Source organism: Tyto alba, unplaced genomic scaffold (assembly GCF_018691265.1).
Source record: "Tyto alba isolate M040663 unplaced genomic scaffold, T.alba_DEE_v4.0 Super-Scaffold_39, whole genome shotgun sequence".
NCBI classification, from domain to species: Eukaryota; Metazoa; Chordata; class Aves; order Strigiformes; family Tytonidae; genus Tyto; species Tyto alba.
The window spans coordinates 12079321-12106055 of record NW_024881314.1 but is presented as its reverse complement, the minus strand read 5'-3'; the positions used below and the strand labels follow the sequence as shown (position 1 = coordinate 12106055).

Sequence of the window (26735 nt, the reverse complement as noted above, 5' to 3'; positions counted from 1 at the left end):
TATTTTAGTAAAAACCCTTAGAATGAGGTTTGCAAGGAGGGAGGATTAAGTTAAATACTAAGAATGTCTGCAACTTCTGAAAATGAGACTGTGGGCTCAGACACATGATTGGGTTACAGAGGTTTAACAAGTTACCACACACTAGCAAAGGCATCAGAGCTGTCCATGTAATTTCTTCTTGCTTCCAATACACAAGACCTAACAGTTTCTTTTACTATTTCCCTTCCCACTACAGGTTAAGTTGCACTACAGTCAGCTTTCAGAAAAAGGTAAGGGGAAGAATACAATCAGCTAAACTCATGGTAGCTTCTTCAGTTACCAAGCCTTGGCTACACCATACGGAGCTGTTGCAAAGCTTTTTCTTTATTTAAAAGTTTGTGCCCATGACAAAGGCATCACTTACCATCTCAGGTTAGAGAGTGGAGCATTTAACTTGCATAACACGTGGCAGCAATTATTTATCTCTTTCCACAGTCTTACCCTCAACTTCTACCTAACCTTCTTTATTCTCCTTCACAAGTATACTCCACAGCACTGGGAATATTGCAACTCCCACTCTCGTGCCAGAAGGGGGTCTAGAACAGACCAACTACTGCTGCCCACTGGAAGGGCTAAGGGAGCAGGGAACGGGCAGCGTTTTCTGTGTGGCAGCTCCAGCCACCCTGAGGAACAAGAGCAGCTGAAGCTCAAATGAGGAAACTAATTCAGGCAGCAACACTGAACAGATACCACATTGCTCACACCACTTATCCTAGAAAGTCAGGGGAAACACTTGACTTCAGAAGACGATTGGTTATGCCAAGGCTTTTACACTCGAGATCAAAGTCTGTATCAGGTTATCTGAGAAGCTATAAAAATATTCAGACAAAACAGTATGTTAATCGAAAGAATTCTATAGCTTCCATTAATCCATCTCATTTTTGTTCAGTATTTTAAAAGTGTTCTGTACTCTCAGCAGTATATTAATCAAGCATACACACAGCATATTGGAGAAGGTCAGCCAGAGAGAGGGCGAACCTCTTGCTTCAGGACAGACTAACACCACTTCAAAGCGGTGAGAAGTGCTTTGCAATGCTGAGGAACTAGTAAGCCGTTCTTTAGTCCAAGTCTCTCAAAGCCAGTTAAATATTTATCAAAGTTTATTATTAGCTGGATACCTCTATAAGATTTCCCACATGTTATAAATACAAATTGACAGAAAAGAGAATAGTACGTAACAATTCGCCTACATAACTTTAAAAGCATAAAGAAAAACACTTGCCTGATGTTTCACGGGTTTAGGTGATTCGGGCTGTTCATTGCAAACAAACAAATGTATATGTTAGCAAGCAAGCATTCCAGCTGCAAGTTACATCCCAAATTATTCATGTCAGTAGGTTTAGTTTAACTATATACTCACTTCATAGAAACTGTTCAAATTAATTTTAGAAAAGCAGTTATTCGCATGCGCAAAATACTAAAAGCTGTGTTTATGCAAAGGACTAATTCCAAATAAAACACAAGATGACAGATGGACCTAGAGCAGCAAGGAAAAAGAGCAATAGCTTAAGTAGTTATGCACTGCTTTCCACAGTTTTGCCAAACAACAACAAAACAAACAAACCCACACCACCAAGTAACTTTCTCTACCGCCTCAGTCACTGTAAGGTTAGTTTGTATGGATAAGACGATCATCATTCTTCAAAAATCAAAAAGGCTGTGAAAGAGCCAAGAGGAAAGCAATACTTAAGGAGTCTGGGGTTTTGTTTTTGCACTGTACTTCAAATATTTAAGAAATGCAAAGCTACAATCGAGACAAAAGCTTTGTTTCTTTCTTTCAAGAATGACCATCCACATGAGAAGCAAAATCTTAAACTAGAAGACATTCAAATTCTGCCAGGAAGAAGGGTAAAGGGAACATGAATGTAATAAAGTAAAATAAAAAACCCTCAAAACTCAAATTGCCCAGTTTCTGCAGAAATTTTATATTCCATTATTATTTCTTTGGCTCAGTCTGCAAGTTTAATAATCTTGAGAGCGCCTAGGGGGAGAATACTGTGGCGAAACACACACACCAAGAGATTTTCATACCAAGCTAGATACACACTCCTGTTTATTATTTTAAACAACTAGCACTGTTTTAGAGAAGAAGAACAGATTTTGACAGAGGTCTGCAAAGCAGCTGGCAAAGGTTTGGCTTATTCAGTCAAATGATGCAAATTTTGCAAAGCTGCATCATATATGCTCAAAAAACAACTCAGGCATCTAAAAAAGAGTTAGGTGTTTCAGTGTGAAGCTACCACTCTTTCCGTAATCACTGGAGAAGGATAGGTACACCTAGGAGGCATTTCATTTGCTTATCTTCAGACAAGATGAGCTGCTTTCTCAGGGTGTCCATTTCTGTCCTCAGACACATACTTAACTTCTTTGTGTTTAAATTAGGGCAGTTAAAGCCCATCTGGGAAATTACTAAGGGGAGCTTCAGCCTGAGCCAAGATCCTGTACTTCAAAACCAATTATGTTTCTTTTGAAATTAATAAAACAAATTAAACGATTTAGCATTTCAGCTACAAAGGCAAATGCAGACACTGAAAGCAAACATTAACCTGAAAGTATCAGTAATTATTTCTGAAGCTTAAAATGATACCACGGTAAAAGCTGAATTTTAGTGAAAATAGAGGGGATTAGGGGTAGGAAGGCTTTGGGGAGAGGGGAAATGAACACAAGTCTAATTCTGTTCATCTGGACCAGAGGCACATAGTACCAAGATGACTGGAACTGGGGACAGCAGTGGTGGATGGATGCAGTTATTTATAGAACTTAACTACTTCATATATTACCATGACTGAAAACTTCTGCTAATTTCATGTATTTGACCATGAATAGGGTCCAGGTATGTCCATAATCTACAAATACAGCTACGAACATCCCCCAGCCTCATGCACTAGGGGACACCCAGCACTCTTCCTTATTTTGGAAAGCCATGTATGAATTTTTTTTTTAAATTATTATTTCTATATTTTGCACTGACTTCCCTCCCCATCCAAAACCACCAAGTTTGTGAACTGAAGCAGAACCAAAGAGTCAGAATTAAGACTCATTTCTTAACCATATTAAAGCAACTCTCCAACACGTGCATTAACAACGCTATTTCATTCTTTTCTCTCATTCTTACATCACTTAGTATATAGGGGAGCAATGAGCCACAAAGCTAAGCAGTTTAGAAGTCTCCTTTTCCTCCCTACTGTCCTTGCTTAATCTGTCCAAAACCCTCTCCAGACACATGATCCTCCTCCCAACACTTACTAATTATCTATCCTTGTTCTCCTCATCTCTTTTTATCCTAAATGTCCTTTTCTCCACGCCGCCTCAGCCTACAGAAGAATAATTGAGAGCGAAGGTGAGAGACTCCTCTGTGTAGCCAGGGAGCATGGGATAGCTGACCAGACCAGCAGATACCAGTGTGGGTCAGCTTTGGTCCAAGATGCCCAAGCTAAAGCACAAGGGTTGTCTTTCTAAAGCTGGTCCCTGCGTGGCATAGTTAACAACTGAATAAAACACAATGTGCTTGGTGCAGGCAAAATACTCAGATATACCGGCAAAGTTCTTAACACTACCACCCCAACCCCTCCAATTCTTTATAGCTCAGAGTTGCTGGATGCGAAGATAAAGCTTTTGGTTATTTACAGTATCTTCCATCTTCTCTCTCCCTTGCTACACACCTACTAGGACTGTTCCTGCATCAGTTCTGACTCTGAACCAAGCACACTACAGAAAAGGATTCAGACTCACTTTCATCCCACCTTCAGTCTTCAGAAGAGCTAATGGTTATAACTCATCTCCAAGTACTCCTCCCTCCCCTCCATTACTGGGCTCCAGAAAGCCCAGCTTCTCTTCCTAACTTAAGGGACCACCTTCGTCTCACCTAGCTCTGCCAAGTCCCACAATTACCAAAGCTTCTCTTCTGCATTTTTTTTTTACCACCACTCTACACTTCCTAGCACAGTGCCCAAGACAATACCTTTAACATTCCTTGGGATTAATCAGGAAATGAGACAGTGTGGCTACAGATTCAAACACTCATAAATTAGGAAATGCTAGTATTAAGGAGGTTCAGTGCTGTAATTCCACCCTCTGTGGTTACCCATGTGTTATTGACTCCATTTCCCACAGGGCCCCTGTCTGAGGATGACATGCCAAGGGCTCTGCAGGGCTCCTCTGTAGACACACAGTCACCAGCTATTAGGAAAGACGGCTGTTGGGAAAGAAAAGCCTCATGGACAAGCAGTTGAAGACCAAATGTGATGAGGCTGTTCAAGGCATGGGTAGAGCTCCTACGTGATGCTCCTCACATAAGCTGAACACTTCAGTCAGCACTGCTGGAGAATGTACTTGGTGAGCATCTGTGACATGGCAGAACACCAGTGCTACTCTGGTCATGGCCTGAGGTGGCAAGCTGGGGACATTTGTTAGTAATACTTCTACAGCACTGTCAGGCAAAACAGACAAAGTTAACCCTAGACTTCAGAACAGTGTTGGGAAGATAATTATTCGTTCATGAGCATACAAATTGTTTCATAAAAAAAAAAAAAAAATCTATGCAGCATTCAGAACAGTCTCAGTAATATACATGTCACTGGTAATTATTTGTAACAGGATGGGTAAAAATAAATCCATGACTAGCAGGCTGTTTAACAAGCCTATTTAGCATCTTCTCTGTGCACAGGATAATGCAAAGGTTGTACAGATGCATACGATGGATCACCACCACCCCTCTCCAGTTTTCTAATAAATATGTAAGCAACAAATTAAGGCTGCATCTATAACCCCAAATCTGACACTTCCTAACTTTTGAGTGTTAGCTGTATAGGTTAGACATTCTTTGTTTGCAACAGAGAAATAAAACTGAACTGTTACAGGACAAGGAAGACATTTGTATTTTCAAAATTGTTTTGGTTACACAAACATTTTGCGTTTTTCATAAACATATACTTAATTCAATGCTTACTATGGTACTGCATTGAGTGAAAAGCACAAAGTATCAGACTTTTATTCAGGAAACTACCCTATTCTTCTTACTGTGCCTAAACCACGTTTTACAAATAATAAAATCTTTTCCAGTCTTCATCATGACAGTCATCGTTAGATCATGAAGCAACTGATTACAACAATCCTCTTCAAAACTCTTTTGATATGAATACCCGCATCCCATTTAATTCTCTACTTATCAGTGTGATTAAGTTGCAGTTCAGCGAGTGATTTAGGTGGAATTAGCCAACACTGCATCAAAAAGGACAACTCATCCTTCCCTTCACTGACATTTTGCACCTCAGCTTTCCCTTTTCTTTTCTGCACCCTCATACCAGTTATGCAGCCATGTAATAAACAAAGGAGGAAACTTGTTTTCTTTAGAGCCAGATGGACTTAAGAGCACTAGTTTGAGCCTGCATCAGTCTCCAAGGCCAGTGAGTGGCCACAGGAATTGTTATAATGACAAAACTAGAAAAGGGGTAGTTTTAAGAGAAGTACTGACATGAAATCCTCATGGAAACACAGCACAAGATGGGCCAAACAAACATGGTGTATTTAAAACAATCAAAATAGGGTTTCAAGTGGTTAAACACTGGAACAGGTTCACATAGAGGCTGCATAATCTCCATTAGTCAAGATTTTCAGAACTCAGCTTTACAAGGTCTTGGGCAATGTAATTTAACTTTGAAGGAAGGCACATTTTGAAAGGAGGCTGGACAAGAGGCTTTCAGAAATCTCTTTCAACCTGAGGTATTCCAAGTTGTCAACAGTGTATTTAGAAGCACTTGGTACAAACCCTGCACAGTTCCCTTTTCTGCGTAATTCCCTTCACCCCCAAAAAGCTGTAGTCCATTTTCTCCTGTAGAAATTGAAAGAAATGCTGATTTTGTTCAAGGCTGCACAGCAGTAAAGCCAAGAATATTCCTAAATGAAAACCTACACAGAAAACCAGTTCTGATGTATGACATTCTAACCAGCATTCCCCAGAGCCATGTATTCTCCCAACACACAATACACCTAATATTGCTGATACTTCGTAAGAAACTTCATTCTAAGGCCTGTAACTGATATGCACACTACCTGCAGCACACTCAAACTGCACAATGCTTAGACTAATTTTCACCTTTTCTATGTGATAAACTAGCACCAGTCTGAATAAGTATCAACACACATCATGTTACTTGCTCATGATTAGACCAAAGATTTGAGTTTCCCCATACACTTAACTAGATGTCTCCAAATCCACCTGCAGAGCAATCTTTCCTCTCTCCCACTTCAAATCCGTGACATTTTTTTCTCCAGACCAGTCAGAAGTCATCTCTTCTTTTTCCAGCTTGAGTCTTGACACATTCAAGAATGTCTTAATGACATTAATGCCATGCACTAGAAATTACAGAAGTTGTTGCTGCTAAATCAGATTAAACAGTTTGAAAGCTTCCAACCACCAGACACACCAGCAGTACTACTGGAGAAAAACAGGCATATGCCAGTGTTCATTATGCTACAAGCAGGTGGCTTGCTAAAGTTGAATTAGTAATTCACTGCAAAGAGAACCAAGTGCTCACAGCAACAGATATTCAACCCCATTCATATTTTTTAAAGCAAAGAATTGCTAGAAAGGTCAGTAAAAATTTTGAAGTCTGGTAGTAAATCTGAAAAAAGTACTACATAAATCAGTTAGTGATTAATTACAAAAAACCCCAAGATTCTCTGACATAAGTGTATACTCTCTTGTTTGTCATGTAATAAAATCTGAGCTTTTTATTAGGTGCTGACTTCTAGATATAGCACAGCTACAGCCGTTTTTAAGCTTGATGATTTTTCCCATCTACAAGTTAATTTTTGAAAGAATGGAAGGCTTGTTCAGAAATATAGTACTGAAAACTACATCTAGTGGGAACTAAATTCCCTAAGAATTACCCAAATTCATAAAATTTTTTGAAAACTGCAGTTTACTGCATCAGAGCACTTTGATAATGTTCCTAGTTACAAAGCTTGCCTTTAATTTCACAACAGAAGTTAAACAGCTAACATTCACCGGAAATTTGATGTAACTGCTCATTTCAGACACTACTAAAGAAAAATAATGGTTGAGACAGACTTATGTGGATTATATTACACCTTACCTTTAATAAAGAAGTTGTGGTATTTTTAATACAAAGATGGTAGTTTTCAAAAAGATCAATAAACAAATGAGAAAATATCCCAACTTACAGGAATATTATGGTCCTTTCTTCCTTTATGGGAGGAAGCAACATGAGCAAGGTATTGAATAACCTTCTTAGTGTTTTCAGTCTTCCCGGCACCAGATTCACCTCTGAAAAATATTTCAGACATTTTCCTCAAAATTAGTTTTCAACAGTTTATCAATCCTTTGTTTATAGCAACCTCTTTTCATTCCATTTATGGCTTTGACTAAGCAACAGACCTTCTCTAACAATCTAAAACCAAAAGCACTGATGTTGCAGGGAACTACAAGGTATTTCTTTAAAATATTTTCTTCATCCTAAAGATCACCTTAGCATTAAGGTGTTGATACAATGCATAACATTAGTTTGACTATAAGCTTTTGACTATATGCCTGACTGACTTTGTTACCTTAGGTGACAAGAAACAGATTTATTCTCTGCCTTGATCACAATGCCAGAAACAGAACTTTTCAGAGTGCAGATACATATATATCAATTTTTCAAAAATCTTTATATATATATGGACACACACACACTTTTATAGTTAGCATCATATTAATGTATTTTATATACCAGGAGCTGGTTTATGAGAATTACCAAGTTGATTTAGAAGCCAGTTTCAAAGTACAGTAAAACACATTTTAAATAGATTCTTTGCACTGCTCATGGCAGACTCTTAGCTCATTTAAAAATACATCTGTGGCCACAGGGCTACAGAAATTAATTAAGAAATTAATTTATTAGTGCAGAGTGGTACAGTACACAGATCAGTAAAGATGGCAAATGCACATTTCATTTTTAAGACAGAGGCAGATTTAAAGCAGAACATGTTTAGACAGAATTTATTGCAAGGTTTACATATGGGATATTCTAGGCAGGAAATGCGACCAAGTTCACATCAGTGCAACCACAAATGATGTTACTACAGTTTGGGTTTTTTAAAACCTAGGTCTTGTCTTCGGACAAATCCACACAAAGGGATTACCAGGTCTAACTTAGCCATGATTCAGTGGCACTAAATTATTGGAGGAAGATCCTATTTCAAGTGAGACTGAGACTGCCACTAGCAACTCCGAGGTGTATAAAGCTAAAAAGGATTTTATTATGGGAATTTGCATCAAAGAGTGAAAGTACTTCTGTCATTCAACAGTTGTTCAGAAAGTAGTTTGGAAACAACTAGTTTGTAAGAATGACAAGTATACATTTTGTGTGCTCGCATATTTTTCAGCTAAGATACTTATAATGGAGATGTTAATTTACCAGGAGAAAGAGGGGAGAAACTTAAGGACATTCTTTTACAGGCTTTGTAAGTATCTTCCTCCACCATGCTGCATACCCCAGTCTTGTAGCTAGTCTGCATTTACTTAGGTATTTAGTACCTTCAGACCTGCACTTCTTGATCAGATAGGCAGCTTAGAAACATCCCTATCCTCACATTACACTTAAAATCTACAAAAATGAGACAATATAGCAGTTGGCATTTTAACTTTGCGTATACAGAAAGGATATTGACTCAGAGTTTCAAAGAGAACTCTAAAACAATCCCCTTTCCTCTTACCTTCCAGTCCTCTCAAATCACAGAAACAGGAGAGCTGCACTAGAAGTGATCTCTTGCTAAGAGATGGCAGTATGTGCATTTCTCCACCCATGAGCAAGAAGTCATGGGCACTGAAGCAGCTCACTCACAGCTTAGCAAACTCATCACAGAAGAGTAGCCAACAAGGGCTACGTACAAGCTTCAGGTGAAACAGCTCATCTGGTTGACCTGACAGAACAGTATCAGCCCCTAGGTTTTGCAGGAGAAAACTTTTAACTGAAAACAACAAACAAAATTATTCTGCAGACAAGATGTGGAGTATTTTTCACAGCCTGTTACCAAATTGTGGCCTGCAATACTAGAGGGTTAACCGAGGCACCCAATTTTATTGATGGCATCTGCTTCTCAGAAGCAACTACATCAACCTAAAACAATTTTTGTTCCATTTTCTCTCACAACAAGACAAGCATCACTGAAAAATAATACAGACTATGAAAGATTAGAAATCACTGTACTCAATTACTCGAAACTTTCCAGAGATAGAGAGGGTAGTTCCCGTGAAACTTGTTGACTGCGCTAGCTTTGCTCATTGCATGAAAAAACTTGGAAGGAACTACCTGAAGAACTGGTTTCAAAGAAGATTACTCTGAGAATTAGCTAATGGATAACTGGGTTTCCTTTTTGCCAAGATACCATCAATGTGCAACACAGAAACTGGGTGTACTTTGGGACCGCTACAAGTGGATCAACATACTTTGACTCTTAATGAAAAATCCCATTTCTACACAGCCCAGAGTCACTACATACAAGACAAATATAAAGACTGATAATCAGAAAAAAGACTTCAGATGCCAATTCTTGCTTCTCATGTCTTTATTTCTAGTTTCTCTTTTACTGCAGTGTTTACATTAACATAATTCATGACTATAAGCAATAATAAAAGCAGTCTTGCCTGTTTCTAGATGTGTATTAAAATATGCTTAATGCTAAAACTATTCTAGAAGGTAAGAGAAATAAGAAAAGAAGTACAGCTAAATATACATTTACATTTTAAAATAATACAATTTGGCTTTATTATCATCAGAACTTGGGAACACATCATTAGCTGTGCCTTTAAAACTTGATAAATAATCTTTTCTGTCAAATTATAAAACCAAAGTTTATTAAATTTTAAAGGAGGAAAATCTACTCTGACACATCCAGTGAGGAGAAAAATAGTGCAATAAATACAGTCCAGATGTTGACTTTCTGAAAAGGCAGCACACAATTTTAGAAGAGTCTACTAATCAATAGGCTTTTCTGGCATGCATACCAGTACAGCACAGGAAGGTCAAAAGCTTGCAATACATTCCTTTTGCTAAAAAGCCTTTAAATCTAGGAGTGAGGTTTTTTTAGAGAAAGTCTTCATGTAAGTTCACATTCAAAAGCAACAGTAATGGATGTTATCATCCTAGTTTTCCTCTCCCTGGAGCTTACAAGTATGCCAAATATTTCCTGCAGGATACAGTGTTAAATAGCTCTGCTGCCATATACTATAAAAGAATTAGAAGATTTAGGATAAAGTCCTTTTCATTTATAGAAATCATGACATCTGCGTACTTTAGTTCATTCCCAGGAGTGCAAACATACGGATTATAAAAATAAATTAAAATCTTCTACCTCTATCAACCTGCCCAAAAAAGGTAAACTTTTAGTAACACTATGTACAATATTTATGGAATGGAGATGGTATCATGAAGCTAAAGATTAACTTTTTCAAAACCTTGTTTTAATACAACTCAATTAATATGTTACCATAAATTAAACAACTAAAACCCTTGGCTGAGATCCTAGCCTTACTTCAGTCAATGGCAACTTTGCTAATGACTTCAGAAGGGTCATAATTTCACCTCCTTTGTTTCAGTCTCAATTCCACTACTAGTAGAAACAAAACCTTATGAGACTGAATTAAAATGCTGATCGACTCCAGCCAGGGGCTGTGCTAAACACTGCATCCAAGCAAGCAAACCTTCTTTAGCAACAGCCTCAAATTGGAGGTATAAGGTTAATTCCATCAATTAACTTAAAGATTTACAAACTATGCTAGAGACAGGTCAAAGAAAGTCCGACAGTCCGCAGTATCTAGGGTTAAAGCACTTTTCCCTAAAGCAGCAAAGCTGCTGCTTTGAAGCAGCTTCAAGCACATTTAAAATAGGAAAAGCTTAGCTAGCATGAGTACTTTAAAAGTTTTTACATGGTTTTAAATTCATTGCATGTAAAGTTGTAGTGTAATTTTCAATAAGCGAAGGTACTCTTCAGGTAAATTTCTCTCAGCTACAATTTGGTTAGCAAAAAATTAGCGACTGACTTTTCAACCAGCTGCAGTTTTTTTCCCCCTGAGCAACTTGAGCCCAAATCTTGCACAGAAGTAAAAGGCATTTCCTCTGCTGAACAGATTGCCATCTAGAAAACAGGCAAAACAAACATAGGAGATGACTCGCAGGTCGTAAAACAAAACAGGCAACAAGCAGGAATGGAAGCCAGTCTTCTGACTTTCGAGAGAGCAGTGTGCTCTTCCCATAAGGACACGTATAATGGCAGTTATTATACCATGAACAGGTTAAACGCCTGTCTGAGAAACACCTCTTCCATGGGGAAACACTGTTCTAAAGGAAAACAGTAGTGAAACAGTTGTTTTTCTTATTGTCAAGCAGGTTTGAAGCATCTACACATCTTTTTGTGATAGTTACAGCACTCAGCATGGCAAGACGAGGCAACACCACCACCTCAGCCTGAATTGGCAAATGAGTTTCTGGATTTTAGGGAAGTCAAATTAGCTTAGAGTTGCTTACTTAAGCCCCACTGCAAGGACTGGCACCCTTCGACCAGCCCCCAGCTAGACATTAATTTCACTACCAGATCAGAGGCTACACAGGATGTACAACATGCAGTGCTGTGAGTCACACAGGACCAAAGGACACAAAGCCACACGTACAAAGCAAGCTTTGAAATTCAGACATTTCTTCATCTTGCTACCTATGCACAAAAGTCTACTGCAAACTAACATCTATGAAGATAAGCACCTGGAATATATTAGGATGGTCAGATTCAGTTGGTGTCACCTATCCCATCACCAATCATCTCTGTGATTTGAATTACTGAAAAGCTAACAAAACGAGCCTTTATTTTCCATGCAGAAAGGCTAGATCACTCGAACCTTTCCCCTGCCCTAGAAGTTCCAGTCTATTTCTACCATTCCTGATCAGCAACAAGTTCTGGGATGAGAAGTTCATCTGGAAGCGGAAGATCCTTCTGCAAAGAAGTGGCACCACCACCTTGACACCTGGCCAAATTCTCCTCAGTGCCCAATTTCACAAGACACAGGGATCCCAACTTGCCACTCACAGGTCCTGTGACTAGCAATGCCTCATTTACTATGAAGCAGCCACTTATATAAGGCACTAAAACATGGAAGCATGCACTTAAATTGTTTGTAGGAGAAAGTAACTGCATAAGAGCCACAACAATGGTCTTTTGTCCTTCTCACAACAGCAGTTGCAAAGAACAGAAGAGACACTTATTCTCATACACAACTGAGCAGATCTTCTGCCAGTTACAAATTAACAGATATTTACAGTTAAGACCTGTAATTAAAAGGATGTCTTAATCACCTGGCTAATTTTCTGAAATTAAGAGGTATAACTGACAGTTTTGTCTAGCGCAGAAGAGTCACTAATTGGCTTTACTATTTACAAGGCTGCTTTATAGCTCCTTCATTTCTCTCTAGATGCTTCACATCATCTCAACACCAGTTGTCTAGGGAATGTGACAAGCTGGACTCTAGCCAGAGGTTATATACAAATATGTTTGGTATTTGCTGCCCTTGTCCTTTAATAAGCAGCCTCTATTCCCTCTACACCCCATAACTCCTACTGAAGCCAATTCAGATTAGATACCCTGTACGGCTGGCAAGCATCTGCTAAATAACTGTTTATCAAGCCCAGTGTCAGTTTTAAGACTACCACAAACTTGTGGTAAGATTCTCCAATTTAGAACATAGTAGCTTAAAAAAGTGCAGTGCAGCACATTTTCATATTTGACTTTCCAAAAGTCGCCTTGCAGCTAAAGACAACAAAGCCAGGAAAGGTTTGGATATTTCTCAGATTCCCAGTATACCACAACAAAAATTTCTTCACCTCGGTCATCAGCCTCCAACAGCCTGGCATGCCCATTTAACATTAATAGACAGCAATAATCAAAGAGAAACAACAATACTTAACAAAATGTCAGCAGCTGTAGCTTCTCAAAGAATAAAAGCCTACAAAGCTGTTAATTACAACTTCACATCTTCGAGAAATGAAAAAATGTACACTGAGATATGTGCACATTGCAAAGTTAGCACCACTTCTCTGTAATTGGTTTCTTATGGATGCTGGGTTAATATAGGCTGGTAGCACACTTATAACCTAGTGGGAACATGAAGTTGCTAGAACTACATATATTTCCCTTTTCAGCAAACTAAGAAATTACAGGCAGAAGATTCTAAGTAAGTTTTCATTTGCACTCTAGTCAAGGAGGAGTGATTAGATGGAAGCTAGTTAAATCTAGCTTCCTAGAGAAGTGGTGGTTTTAGGGGTTGCTTGTTTGCTTTTTACTGAAAAGCTTAATGAACTAAATGACAAAGCAGTAGAAAACTCCAGCAACCTTACTGAAAATTTGTTAGTGGTTAGCATCCCAAGGTTAAACCATCCAACTTCAAAGCTAAAAAGAAATTATCACCATTATTGTTCGTTCAGCTCCTCCCATCTCATCATCAACCAGGCAATAATCTGGCTTTCACCAATGTCTGATAAATTATCCAGTAGATTCAGGAACTGCAGGCGTACGTGCCTGTGCACATATTTGGCGTTTTCAGTTGGTGAAAGGCCAAAGTGTACGTAAGAAATCACATCACTACCAACTGAGGAAATCAGAGTTACACCACAGAGGAGCAAGATAGAATCCTTCTGGACATGGGAAAATGGCTTTTGGTTCACCCTGAGAAAAGCCTCTCTCTAATAAGTAATTTAATAAGAAAGTTTCTCCTACAAACTCCGTCTCTGGGGCTCAAGTACTAACCAATTTACAAGAACAGATGTGGTTGGGGGGAGAGGAGAGTGAGGCACAGTGGAAACAAATAAAAAAAGACTAGAAGAAAGGAAGTCAGCACATAAATATCTGTAATATTACATGTCACTAACTCGGAATAAAGCCCTGCAGACTAATCTCTGCAGCAGTGCAATTCTCTGTGTTCGTTTCCTAAAAGACAGAGAGTGGAAAGAGAAGAGAACAGAAGGTAACAAAAGAGAGGAAGAAGGCACACCATTTTATGTTCAGAGACAACTCTTATTTCTACAGCAAGAGCAGGAAGTCATCTGTGTCATGAAATCTGGATTGGAGAGCTGAATGACAGCCACATGAGCTGGTAATTTGAGTAACACCCTCCTGAAGAACCAGCTTCCATGTTAGGTGAAGGACAAGATGTTTTGCTGAGACAAGCATCCAGAGAACACAGCAGAGAAGGTATTTTTTTCCCCTCCTGGTATTAAGTTTGACTTTGAGAAAATATTACTAACTTTAAGAACACCAGTTTACTCAAAATTCCTCACAGAACATCAACCGGTGATGAAGTTAAGACAGAAAAATTCCAAGTAATCCCACTGCCTTCAAACTAATGAAATGTGATGAGAGACAAGCTTGGAGAATCATCCATCAAGGCTAGCCCATTCCACATATTTACATGAATGCCTGTATCTATCTGCAGCATTTCAATGGAATACAGGTTATTCTTCAGCACAGTTCTATTTCAGGGAAAAAAAAAATAATTCTCGGCAAACTGTATTTCTCAGGAAGATCCACCTGCATGCACTTTCTCTCCAGGTATACTGCCTGCATACTGTCCTGTCATGCAAACAGTGAATAATCTATCAAATGCTGAACCAACCTGGATCATTAGTCACTGTTACTTCTGAGGCAAAGTATGAACTAATCTCTAAGTGTCTACAGAATATCTGAGATAAGACATTCTTTAATGTAACCATAAAAGTGGTTTAATTATGATAGAGAATATGCTAAATAACACCCTTGTAGTTTCATGACATATCTGGACACAGTTAGCTATTTACTAGAATAGTGACTGCACGAAGATAACTGCAGACCTTTCAGGGGAAACGTAAGTATTTCCTAAAGATCTGGTCAGGTGAAGACAATGAAACAGCCTCAACCCCAGATTTAAGTTGCACGTTTTTGTGCTTAGGGTAAAAGATACCATGTGTACCAGATATAAATCAGGATTCTGGCGTGTGTTGAGTCCAGAAGGATTAAAATCTTAAGGTCATCTTGCAGATGAGGTAATAACAAAATTAAAGAGTGTTTAAACGTTTTTGAAGGTGAGTATGAATGGATCAGGCATTCATTAAGTTAGACTCAAACAAAGGAAGGCATCTGGAGTAAGTGCAGAGACAGTCTTTGAAGAGGAAGAACTGAAACCAAACCCAAAGGCCTGAAACAGCACCAATCCTGCACCCAAGAATGCCCTTGAGAGCAGCACTCCTGGCTGTCAAAACAAAAAGGGGGCTGGATCCAGAGACCTGGTGAGGTGTCATTCAGATCAGATACTATTACTCGAGAGCTGATCTAGCCCCCTACTCTAAAGGCCATAGAAGGTAAAAACCCAAGAAACTTGGTTAACTAGAGGTAAGGAGAGATAGGTAAAGACGCTAATCAGACAGACTATCAAGAAATGGGAGACATTTAACTTGAGGATGTACATAAAAACAACTATGGTCAAGGCAGTCAGAGACAGAAGAATGACAGGCACACCACAACTCTCCACTCATCTAAGTGCACAAATCAAGGGATGTCTTCTTTCTCACTAGCTAGCTTGAACCACTTCTACTGGAGAAAAAGTACTGTGAGGACTTTCAGCTCTACTACAGATCAGGGTCAGTCATGCGATCTAGGTCCTGAGACAACAAGATGTCTCAGGACTTTTATGAACCACCAAAGGAGTTTCTGAAAACACCTCCAGTGTGGTTAAGACACACTCCTTCTACCTTATTTATTCCTGCCTTAGTCCAAGACCTATAAAACCAGTGGCATCAAAACACACACAGTTTACCTCTTCACCACAGAATCAGCAATGCAATAGAAGTCCTGGACACTAGCCCACTCTAGATCAAAACATGAGACCTCCTCTTAGCCTGCTGCACAAGGGAGCTTCCCATGGCTTTATCCCATTCATGAAGAGGATTTAACATCTCGGCCAGCCAGATGTCAAGTACTGAGTTTATAATGCAAACCTGACAAAAAAAAGTACACCTCTTCCATGAAGCCCATGGGGAAAACCATGTTAGGGACAGTACCACAGCAGGGAACTGTCTTTATAGTCTATTTGCTCAAAAGATACATGCAGGGGAATACAAGTGGTTTTGATGGCACCTCCCTTTGAATTGGACACAGAGCTGAAAAGCAGCCTAAGACAAACTTATTTTAAGAGAAAAGTGTTTATTAACCTGAACAGCAGTCTGGTAACTCCTACTATCCTTTTTTATAGTCAGGATCTAAGTGGTGCTGCTGGTTAGACAGCATTAGCAAGGTCTCCTGGACTATGGTGGAACTTTGGTGTTCAACTTCAGGTGACAGCAACACCTTGGATCCTAGCATCTGTCACACCTCGTGTCTTCACTGTCCCTAAAGGTAAGACCTAAGCTGGATGTTCTTTGGTCCTGTATGTCCAGTTTGGAGATATGATGCCTAACCCTTCATAATTCTGAGGCCACAGATCTGCCCACACTACTGAAGAAATTTGCATTTCCTCGTAAATAATGATCAGTGACATTGATCTTTTTAACCTTGTTTTTCTTTACGCTGCTATGTAAGTACTTCAGTAAGAAACTTTAAGTGGCAAGATAGATAACGGAACCTGGAATCTGCTGCTCAGAAACACAGCTTTATTAAGACTCTGCCATACTTCTGTTAAGTGTAGCTTTTCACACCAATACAACCAAGACACTGAATTAAAGGCAGCAAAACTTGTCTAGTGTCATGGTACTAATATTTTCATTACTTAGTTTTGTGATATGATTCCAGGACAGTGTTAAAATCCTTCAGGAAGGTATTGTTCATTGCTTCTTAGCACCAGCTTCTGAAGTTTTACATGGAGTAGTAGATTTGTCACCAAACATTTTACCTGTCCAACAGAAGAGATCTCCTCAGGGCCATCTCTGAGGGTTTTCATATTACGACTGCACTCATAGCAGTGCCCAGTAGCTCCAAATTTCAGTACTGGATATGGTTGCATTCTCTTGAGGTCTGATTGTAAGGACATGTGTCCATTCCCCACCCCTCACCATCTGTAAGCAAGCTTCTCTCCACAGATGGATGTACAGCAAGCAACCTATCAACTGCCTAGCCAAGATGTGGAACCTATCACAAGATCCAGATATTTTGTGCTGAAGTGTGCTCTACCAGATATAAACCAGTGTTCAATTATCTATTCAGTACAGAAGGATCAAAAGCTTACGGTAGCCTTACAGGTAAGATAATAACAAAATTGAAGGCAAGAGAGCTTCAAGGCTTTCCAATTTGCAAATTAACAGATCACTAAATCCTGTAGCACTGCCATTTCAACCTTTGTGGTCTCAGCTGACCATGTAAAGGAGTGCAAGGTTCATGCATAGGCGCAAAACATGAAGCTACTTCAAAAAGAATTCACCTGGGGCAAGCATATGCTGTCAAAACATCCATAAACACACAAGAACAAAGCTTTTATTTTCACTCTGGGATCCCATCCCTGCTTTGAGGGCTGTTTTGTACATTGCACATGAAGTAGTCATCACACGAAAACAGAATTCCCACTAAGAGCAGGAACCGCAGAGCTAGACAAGCCTGTGTTAAGTGGATCAACTTTTATCTCAGCTACAGAACTGTATTTGCTTCTGTGTCCCTAGGCCCCATGAATCCTGCATTTATAGTAGCCATCATTCAAAAAAGAGTTGCTTGAAAGGATCCACCTTCAGTCTTGGATAGTCTGACACTTAAGGCACTTTTGCAGAAAGCAAGAGATGAAGATTTGAATCCCTTCCGGTCAAGAAGAAAACTGAACCCAGGTCTCTTTCCAGCAATTAATCTAACCATCGAGCTATTTCAGGAAGCAGGCATCCTCACAAAGTATGGCCTCAGTGCAGCTGGTATGCACTGGCACACAGCATGGTCAGCTGATCATATAACCAAGGCAGAGGCATGCAAGGTACCATATCTTCCCTCTTTCCCTCAGATAATTGAATATATTAGGTTATACCCAAGACTGTGCACTGCAAGCCGTTTCAGAATGGAGCCAAGGTGTGGTTTCACAACGCAGATGAATAATCCTAACCCCCAGGCTGCTACTAACAGGGACCGTTCCCCTCCTGCATGTTCATACCTTCTGCTTCAGGCTAGTACTCCTCTGAGCCCACAGAGTGCAGACCCAGAGAACTAAACTGCTGAAAAGCATCATTCTGCGGCAAGGTCGGTTTTCTGCCAGCTCCAGTCCCTGAACTAGCTTATGTTGGCTGCCAACCCCCAACACTAGCACAAGAGGCTGCAGAAACACGCAGCCTATGTGGGAGAGGAAAGGAAACTGGATCACCCCTTTTAACAGCAGCCCAAAGATAGATCAGCTCAGTAGTTTCATAAGCCTGCCTGAAAGCACATTCATATTCCAACTACCCCACCACTGCATTTCCAGATCCCAGAGAAATTCATGCTGTAGCAAGAAGTTTGCTCCTGGGTGGGGCAAATTCAGGTGTACACAGAGAAAGCAAAAGGAAATCTCAGTGTCAACTTCTTCAGAGCTCTCCTGTTTGAAGCAGATCCAAAGTGAAGCTGTTGCTCAGCAGAGTTTCTAGACCAACTTTTGATTCACGTCCCCCTCAGGCACTACACATTGAGTAGTTACAGCACAGCATTTCAGACAGATGTATGCTTTTAAAAGCTTTTTGGTTTTGATTCAGAACTCCTGAGTGGCATTTTTAAACTACATTTCTGAAGTAGCACATGCCTATAAAGCTTTCAATAAGGCAAATTATAGTATTAAAATAATATATCCCTATATGAAATATTACTTCATGTTACATCTTTAACCATTAGTCACTGTCTGTCAAGATTAAAGACAAAGTTTTGACTACATCTGTATCCAAGTCCCCTTTCACAATACAGATTTCCAAAAATGCCCCAAATGAAGAGTGTTCACTTACGTGCAGAGAATTGATTGGTCCTCACGGTCTGCAAAACAAGAACAAACACGGTTACAGTTTTTTGTTTAAATTGTAATTTGCAAGACAGCTTCCTTTAAAGGAATATTTTTAAAAATTCAGCTTTTCAGCTTAACAATTCTAAGGACATTCTCAAGCAATTTTAATAATATCCCTTAAACGTTCCAGTTCACACACACATCCCTCTCAAACAACAGCTTAGACACTCCTAAAAGTTCTGCCATTTCTTATAACAAAGCCAAAATTTTGGTTAAATTTAACTGACATCCACAGTAACATTTTTAATCGTATTTTCAGATGAAGCTGGCCCAACATTTCTTATTCTGTAAGCACCTTTTCCTAGATTAATCAAAGAATTAAAAATCTTAAGTGAGAAGAAAAACCAATTTCAAGTACACAATACTAATGACCAGACACTTGGAAATAGCACTAACAGCTCCAGTAAACGAGTGCTTTACACTACAGTTTTTTCTTTTTTAAATTAACATGCAAGCCTAAAGTGCTTCCATAATTTAGCTTATTCATTAAAGACTTGTCAAAGGACATCCAGGGAAATACTGAACAGAGCTGAACTCCATAATACAGTGTGGCTCAGCACTTTTGTGACACCCCACTGCCGCGCTCATGACCTTTGAAAAGAATGCCTGAAGGTCAGTTATACCCTGCAAGAGGTGTTTCATAATTACAGAATCTTTAACACAATGTATTTCAACATCATACACTCTATATTAAAAATGATATAATCAAAACATTCAGATGTACTTGCAGAAAGTAAAACATTTCAGCTAAAGGTGTTCTCCACCCCATTTGAGCCAAGGTTTTCAATGAGTTCAACATCTTTGTCATAAACCTACATCACAGAGATCTTGCTTTTACATTTCAGCTGTTTGTCACTAGCTCCACAAGAACACAGCTGCCTCCTGCAAACCCCGAACTTCAAACAGGTTTTCTGTTCTGACTGGTAATTTGCAGTGGATTACATTATAATGAATAAAATCAAGCTTTATTTTGTTCAAGCGTAAAGCTCAGAAAAAACACATTAGCCTCCCTGCCACTCTCCACACACACCCCTTCTTGAACACAACGCTCTGATGGACCACAAAAAGGAACAATTGGTAACATGATGATCATTATTCCTTCTGGGACACAGTTAAGTTCTAGCAGGAGGAATAGACAGCTTCAGATGCTACAAGGCAGCCTCCCCACATGCTTAATACATATGAGACTGATCTGTGTTCATATATACAGCCTCAACACATTTATGACCATTTCTGACCATTTCTGATAAGAAAAGAAATGTAAACGTTTCATAGTTCTTCTGGACCCATTTAGAAACAATTGTTAAACTGAGTTGCAAATCACTGCTGAGTTTTTCAGACTGCATGAAACTAGTCACCCTACCTATGTAACAGCCGAGTTCATAGAGTTGTTGCATAACAGTATTGAAGCGGAATTTCAATTTTAGATAGGTAGCATGTTAAAAAAAATAATTTAAATCCAGCCGTGATCTGTGCTTCCCCCCATTACAGCGCCTGATGAACCACCCAGATACAAAACCAGTTCATGTTCAGCCACATCAGCTCCTTGAGCAGGCCTGCCACACTGCAGCAGAAATACAAGTTTCAGCACAGATCGGCAGCACTGCCAACAGGAGCACAGCCAGACGCCTGGATTTGGAGCAGCATGGGCTGCCAGAGCGCCTGGCGACCGAGTATACCGCCAAAATGAAGGCAGGCTGCAGCTGGAGGGGCAACCGTGTCCCATCCTCTTCCTCCAGCTGTGCCAGCACTCACCTCCAACTGTGTCACCTGCATAGCACAGGCAAGAGGTGAGCAGGAAAGCTGCCTGACAAAATGTTTTTTGATGTGATTTGTGTTGAGCTGAATCAGTGCCCTCGTACTCTGTACAAAAAACTGTATTGGTGGAAGGGAGACACGAGATCCCTTTTCTACACAGCAGCCCCAATCTACCATAGATCAAAAGGCTATGTTCATAGACGCAACAGATCTAAAAAAGGAAACCAGCTAAAAAAGACCTGGTCTCAGCAAAATATTGTTATTTTAATTAGTTTATGAATAGAAAGTTTAAATGACATTAAGTCTCTTAAAGCAGGCAGATGCTATTGCCCCAGCTGGCTAAACTAGAGGCTTGTGGACTGCACCACTAGCAAGTTTTAGATTATATTGTAACATCAAGTATGATGGAAAATATGAGGTGCTTTCTGAGTGAAAAATGTTAAAAATATGCAACCAGTTGTACTTTGAGCCCCTTGTACTAACTTGTTCAAAAATGGCAAGAAATACCAGCCATCCTCTTACCTGTTGTGCAGACAAACTGAATTAGGTTGCACTTCATCAGGAGCACAAGTCAAAATGCTGCACCCCTGTGACTGTGTCCTGCAAGCAGCTGCTAACTTGAAAAATACTACCTACTGGGTAACAGAGCAAAATGATTGTAGTAGGAGAGCAGAATGTGAGTTGAGATTATTCAAAGTGGGAAAGAAAATAAGATTCAAAAAGTTGATCATATTCCTGACAAAACTGCAGGGATGGTATCATATTTATTTCCTGCATCTGCATGATGTGTAGCAACCCCTGTACAGACACACCGAAAAAAGGAAGGGGGAAGTCTGTGACTGCAAAAAATAAAAGCAGAGAGTAGGCAAAAGTAGTGGGAGTATGACAACAGAAACATTAAGAAAACACTAAAAAAGTTTACATTCTGGTTTTGATATACAGCAGCTGGTCTTTTGAGTCCTATCAGAAATAACTTTTTGGTACCAGAAGGCGGCAAACATCAGAAGTCCAGCAGCAGTCAGAGGTACCAAGATACCATATGTCCAGTTATCAGCATAAACTAGAAAAAAGTGCAACTTTCTTACCCTGACCTGTTTCCAGGGGTAGCTAAGTGACTAATGAACTTCATAGGCAACTCCATACAACAGAAAAAAAAAAAAAAAAAAAAAAAAAAAAAAAAATCAAGATAACATAGAACAGTACGAATAATTTGTTCTTTTAGAAGCAGCTACTGAATGAATGCCCAGTTGGTACCATGAGTAGAGAGGAAAATTAGTATTTTCTGCTTTAATATTTATTGAGACACTTTCTAAAGTGACAACTTTACAATTTTCCCCTTTTTCACTCCCAAGAATAACTTTTCTCTAATTTTGTCACTGTAGCTAGGCCACTTCATCAAAAAAATACAGTATCTAAATTACAGCTTTTCAGTTTATTACCTCTTAAAAACTTAAGAACAGAGGTAACATCTGCCTTGAAATTGAAAGTAGTTTATTTTGAAGGCAATGTGCATTTGTCAATACTTTGTATCATGACATATTTTACCTGTCAATTTGCTACACAAAAGTAGTGTTCCACAACATGCAAGACACTGTATAAATGAATTTTCTCACCCAAATAATCCTAGAGAAAGTCTACAAGTCCAGGCAGTTCTATGTATTTTGTCATTGTCAGAAGCTCCAGCAACTGCAGCAGAGCTTTTTTATTTTCTACGTCCAGGAGGCTGAACTGACACAGACCCTATAAAAGAAGTTAACTGGTACTCCAGTATGTTACTCCAAATCCATTTTTCTGTGTCCATCTAGACAATGAACCTCAAACTATGAAAGCTGAAGACAGACAATATCAAGCTTCAAGTTTTGCCTTCTGATCAGTGGCTAATGGCCAGTACCAGCATCTAGCACTCAACTAAAAATAATAAAAAATTACAGCGTGAAGGCTCAGGATGACACTTTATGCCAGATACCTTCTGTCCCAAGAAAAAGAGCTGATCTCACCAGATTCATACTGAAAAAGCTTCTGACGAAGTGACTAATACAGAAGAGTTGTTTGTGGTTTGTTTCTTTTGATTTTCTCCTCCCCCAAATAAAAAAATTTATCTGTAGTCGTGATTTCAAAGCAGCCAGTCCACTTCCTAAAGGCTCCAAAGAGCAGTAACTATGTATCTGTTAGCCTGTCTTCTGAAAGAACTGAGCCCTTACCTGGCACTTTTGCCAGATTTGTTATCTGGGGCAGGGAAGAAGTGCTAAATTTCTCATCCTTGGGCATATACCTCAACAATACTTCCAGAAAACTCTCTGATTCTGTGACCCAGCTTCAAACCTGAAGGGCATCAGGAAAACCACAAAACAGATTTTTTTTTATTTTATGACAGAGAATATGCCTAAAACTTAAAAATAATCTGCCATCCTTTGCAAAAGTTTTAATAGCAATTTTTAATTAGTCACTGAGTTTTGAGGTGATCATTTATGGAAACCGACAAGTATTTGGAAAACACTTAAATTTCTACATACATCTTGTGATTCTTAAGAACAGATCAATAATATTGCTCTCTAGCAAAGACTTCATGAGATAACATTACTCTAACATCAGACAGATTTGTAGGAATAAAGACTAAACCAATTCAACGTATCCCTTGGGGTTTGTAAACCAACTGCAGTACTAAAAAGCAGAACAAGTTAGCAGACAATCCTCATTCTCCAACCTTTAGAGCAATTGAAATAGCAAATACAAATAAATTACTCTCATGAATAGCATTAGAAAATTTGACATTATATGTCTCTGTCCAGAGTATCAACCATTCCAAACTAATACACATTGTCACCCTTTGCATAGAGTAACAAAGTCACAATGGGTATGTTACATTTTCAGCACGTAAGCAGACAATTTATTTGGGGTAAAAAAAAACACTTAGACAACACAGCTTTTGCTATCAGCATAAATATCCTTCAAGTTACTCCCCTATAACTCAACACAGTTTCATTATAAGGCTGAGCCAAACCAACAACTGCCAGTCTCTTAGGGAAAGGTGTCACGGTTCTGCCATACCAACAGCACAGTTTGTCCTCTGAGCAGCCTCTGGTGCTTGTCCAATCATAGGTTAAAGCAACTTAGCTCACTAGTCAAAGATACTCAGTAAGTCAGTTTAACTCGGATTAATATAAGCATGAGGATGAGTATGTCGTAAGAGAGGATGAAATAAGAGGACCAAGCCCTTAATTCAAGCTACATTATAAGACCAACCCTTTGGTTTTAAGCCAATACAAAAGGTCCTCTGGAATCTATCACTTCAGAGATATACAGCTCGGATTCAAATATATCCCAAAGTCTTCAAAGTACAGTGAAGACTGTAACATTCACGTTGCACAGAGAACGGGTACTATGATATTCCTAATTAGAAAAACAAAGTTCCAAAATTACATAGAGTCTAAGAACAAAATTTGAATTCCTGCTTATGAAGTAAGCTTTCTGCAGACTAGTATGGCCTTTTGAATGGAAGAATTTCAAAGCACAGAGGCAATACAACCTGACACTAGCCTTACACTGAAGCTCCCCCACCACTGTAATTCAAACTGAGTTGCCATTGATGTCTCTGCTTCCTCTGCCCAGTATCACCATCCCACTCCTCCCTTCAAACCAGCAGCCAACAGCGCAGATGCAAGCGATGCTAGTTCAAGTAGCTGATGGAAACTTAGTTTTCAACCAGATCAGCTCCCCGATCCAGTTTATAATGCAGCCACAAACACTAAAATTTATGTGCACAAAGTAAGAGAATCGCCTCTTGTACCAGCTACACGTGCTCTGGTCACTCTAAAGCTACCACAAAAAACAGCCCCTAGCTCGGGTGAGCTGCAAACCATTCCCAGCTGGATAGCTGCTGCCAGCAGAAGGTACCACCTCCTCCATCTCCAGGGTACATTCACACTGCCTCCCTTGAGCCAGCACTGGTTGTCACCTACTGGCAGTCACTTACACCAAACCAATCAGTGAGCCATACTAGCAGAAAACTAATCCTACCAAAATACATATAAAAAAAAAAAAAGTGGCTAATCATTAGACCAGCTTACACTGTGTCAAGCTATTTATTTAGTATCTGGAAGTATCAGACATGGAAGCATTTCTTTCACTCCTGCTCTCCTCCCCCTTTTCCTTCTACCCAAAAGATGACTCTTGCACCCCAGGGCAAGAATCAGCTGCTGTGTTTAACACATACTGCTGTAGAGCTGAAAGACACCCTACTGATACAAGAAGCAGCTGCCACATTAGGGAAACCCAGTTGTACAGCACTGAACAGTACAAACGCTTTGAAATCAGGCCAAGAAGAATTACCAGAATACAAGAAGTACAAGAAGCATTACAGCTCTGAAAGCCATCTTTCCCTACACACTTAAACACTCTTTGCTCATCTCCTCAGAAGAATATGCTCTAGGGGCAGCAACTGGCAGCTCCTCAAGCCAACCTGTTGCTTGGCTGCAGAAGAGTTGCCACATTTTCTTGTTTGAAGATCCAGTAGGAATAGAACCTGATGTTTACCTTACTATGTATATATAATAAAACGCATGAAGTTTTGACTGTCAGAATACAAAACATTTTACTCCACATCCCTTCTCTCGCCAAATTATGGAAGAACTTCTTCCCCCCTAACTAGTAGGCTAGACCCAACAAAACCCCTGGTAACTCTTGGGGGGGGCTCTAGATGTACACTAAACACATTTGTTGGGTAATTGGTTCAGGCAGGGTGTTCTGAAAAGTCATAGCTCAAAGCTATAGAGTCTTTCTATAAAGAAATTACTGTATTTTTAAAAAGCAGCTTTTCTCAAAAGCATTACTTAGTTCTGCTTTGGCTACACCACAGTCAGTCATAAATTGATAAAAGATAAGCAAACAAAAAGGAGGAACCTGTCTTCAGAATTTCCTAATAAAATTTATAAAGGCAGTAGCATTGCAAGCACAGAAATTTTATTCACAAAACAGAGCTTCTAAGTAAATGGACGCCCACCCTCTACAACTGTCTTTGCTCCAATTGCCCTTCACTATATTGAAATTTTATGTGTTGCAAATGCCCAAAGCTGCCTTTAACCCTCACGATTTGACTCAGAATGAATAAGCCATTTGGAACTATCCCCACACAGTGAACTGCCCAACTAGAAAGCCTTTTTTTGAGCTTAACACAAATAGGCAGATCTATGAAAACAATTCCACAGATGTATTGTCTGCTTTCAGATTTAAGGTATCTGATTACTTTTGATAGCAACTACAATTCTTGTCAAACACAGTAACTTTCACACAAACATTGACTGTCTCGCAATCACACCACCCTTCCTGTACGCTTCTTCCCTTTTGCATCCAGCCTTTATTTAGGTAAGAACATGAAATAAGTGTGCCAAGATAAAAAGGTTCATTCTAGAAAAGCAGTGAAAAACAGATGTATATGAGTATTAACCTGCTTTCCCAGCTCCAGCTGATGAAAAATCTATGGGCTACTACACATCCAGCCGTCAACCATCAAGAAATTATGGAGACGGAAATGGTTCTTACTTGCAGGTACATCAAGGGTTGTCCTTCCCAAAACCCAAGCACAAGAGTCTTGCAGACCATTCATTTTCACATAGCCTTCCCTTTTATCTCTCTAGAGCACAAAATACCTAAATCAGCAGTGATAAAATGCCAGCTGTTTCTGTAGAAGTTTCTGTTTCTTTTGTTGGGGTAGAAGAGGCAACTTCCTTGATATTTCTCAAATGGGAGAAATTGTTGTCTTTCTAAAAAGAGGCAGTGGTGTAGGGGGAATGGAGAGTTCTTGTTTATTTTTAGATAGTATTTAATACTCAGGTGCTATAGACCATAAACCAAGAAAAGCTCGGTTCCCTGGTCAATAGCCTTGTTTGTTGTGGATGTCAGGCTTGGAAGATCTGTGTCTATTTGCCCTCTA

The 26735-nt window shown here is 39.4% G+C and overlaps 1 protein-coding gene across 5 annotated transcripts in view; it reads right to left on the bottom strand.

Annotated features, from left to right (window-relative positions):
* Window positions 1-26735, bottom strand: part of MYH10 (myosin heavy chain 10) — a 104062-nt gene that overhangs the window by 46619 nt on the left and 30708 nt on the right. For 3 of the 5 annotated variants that reach the window (XM_042802727.1, XM_042802729.1, XM_042802730.1), the window contains exons 4-5: window positions 18993-19020; window positions 7225-7327 (exon numbers count right to left, since the gene is read on the bottom strand). In XM_042802727.1, coding sequence (XP_042658661.1) covers window positions 7225-7327; window positions 18993-19020 — 131 coding nt within the window. Of the gene's footprint in view, window positions 1-1261; window positions 1292-7224; window positions 7328-18992; window positions 19021-26735 lie in introns of all 5 variants that reach the window. The other 2 variants (XM_032992093.2, XM_042802728.1) reach the window with 1 other exon arrangement.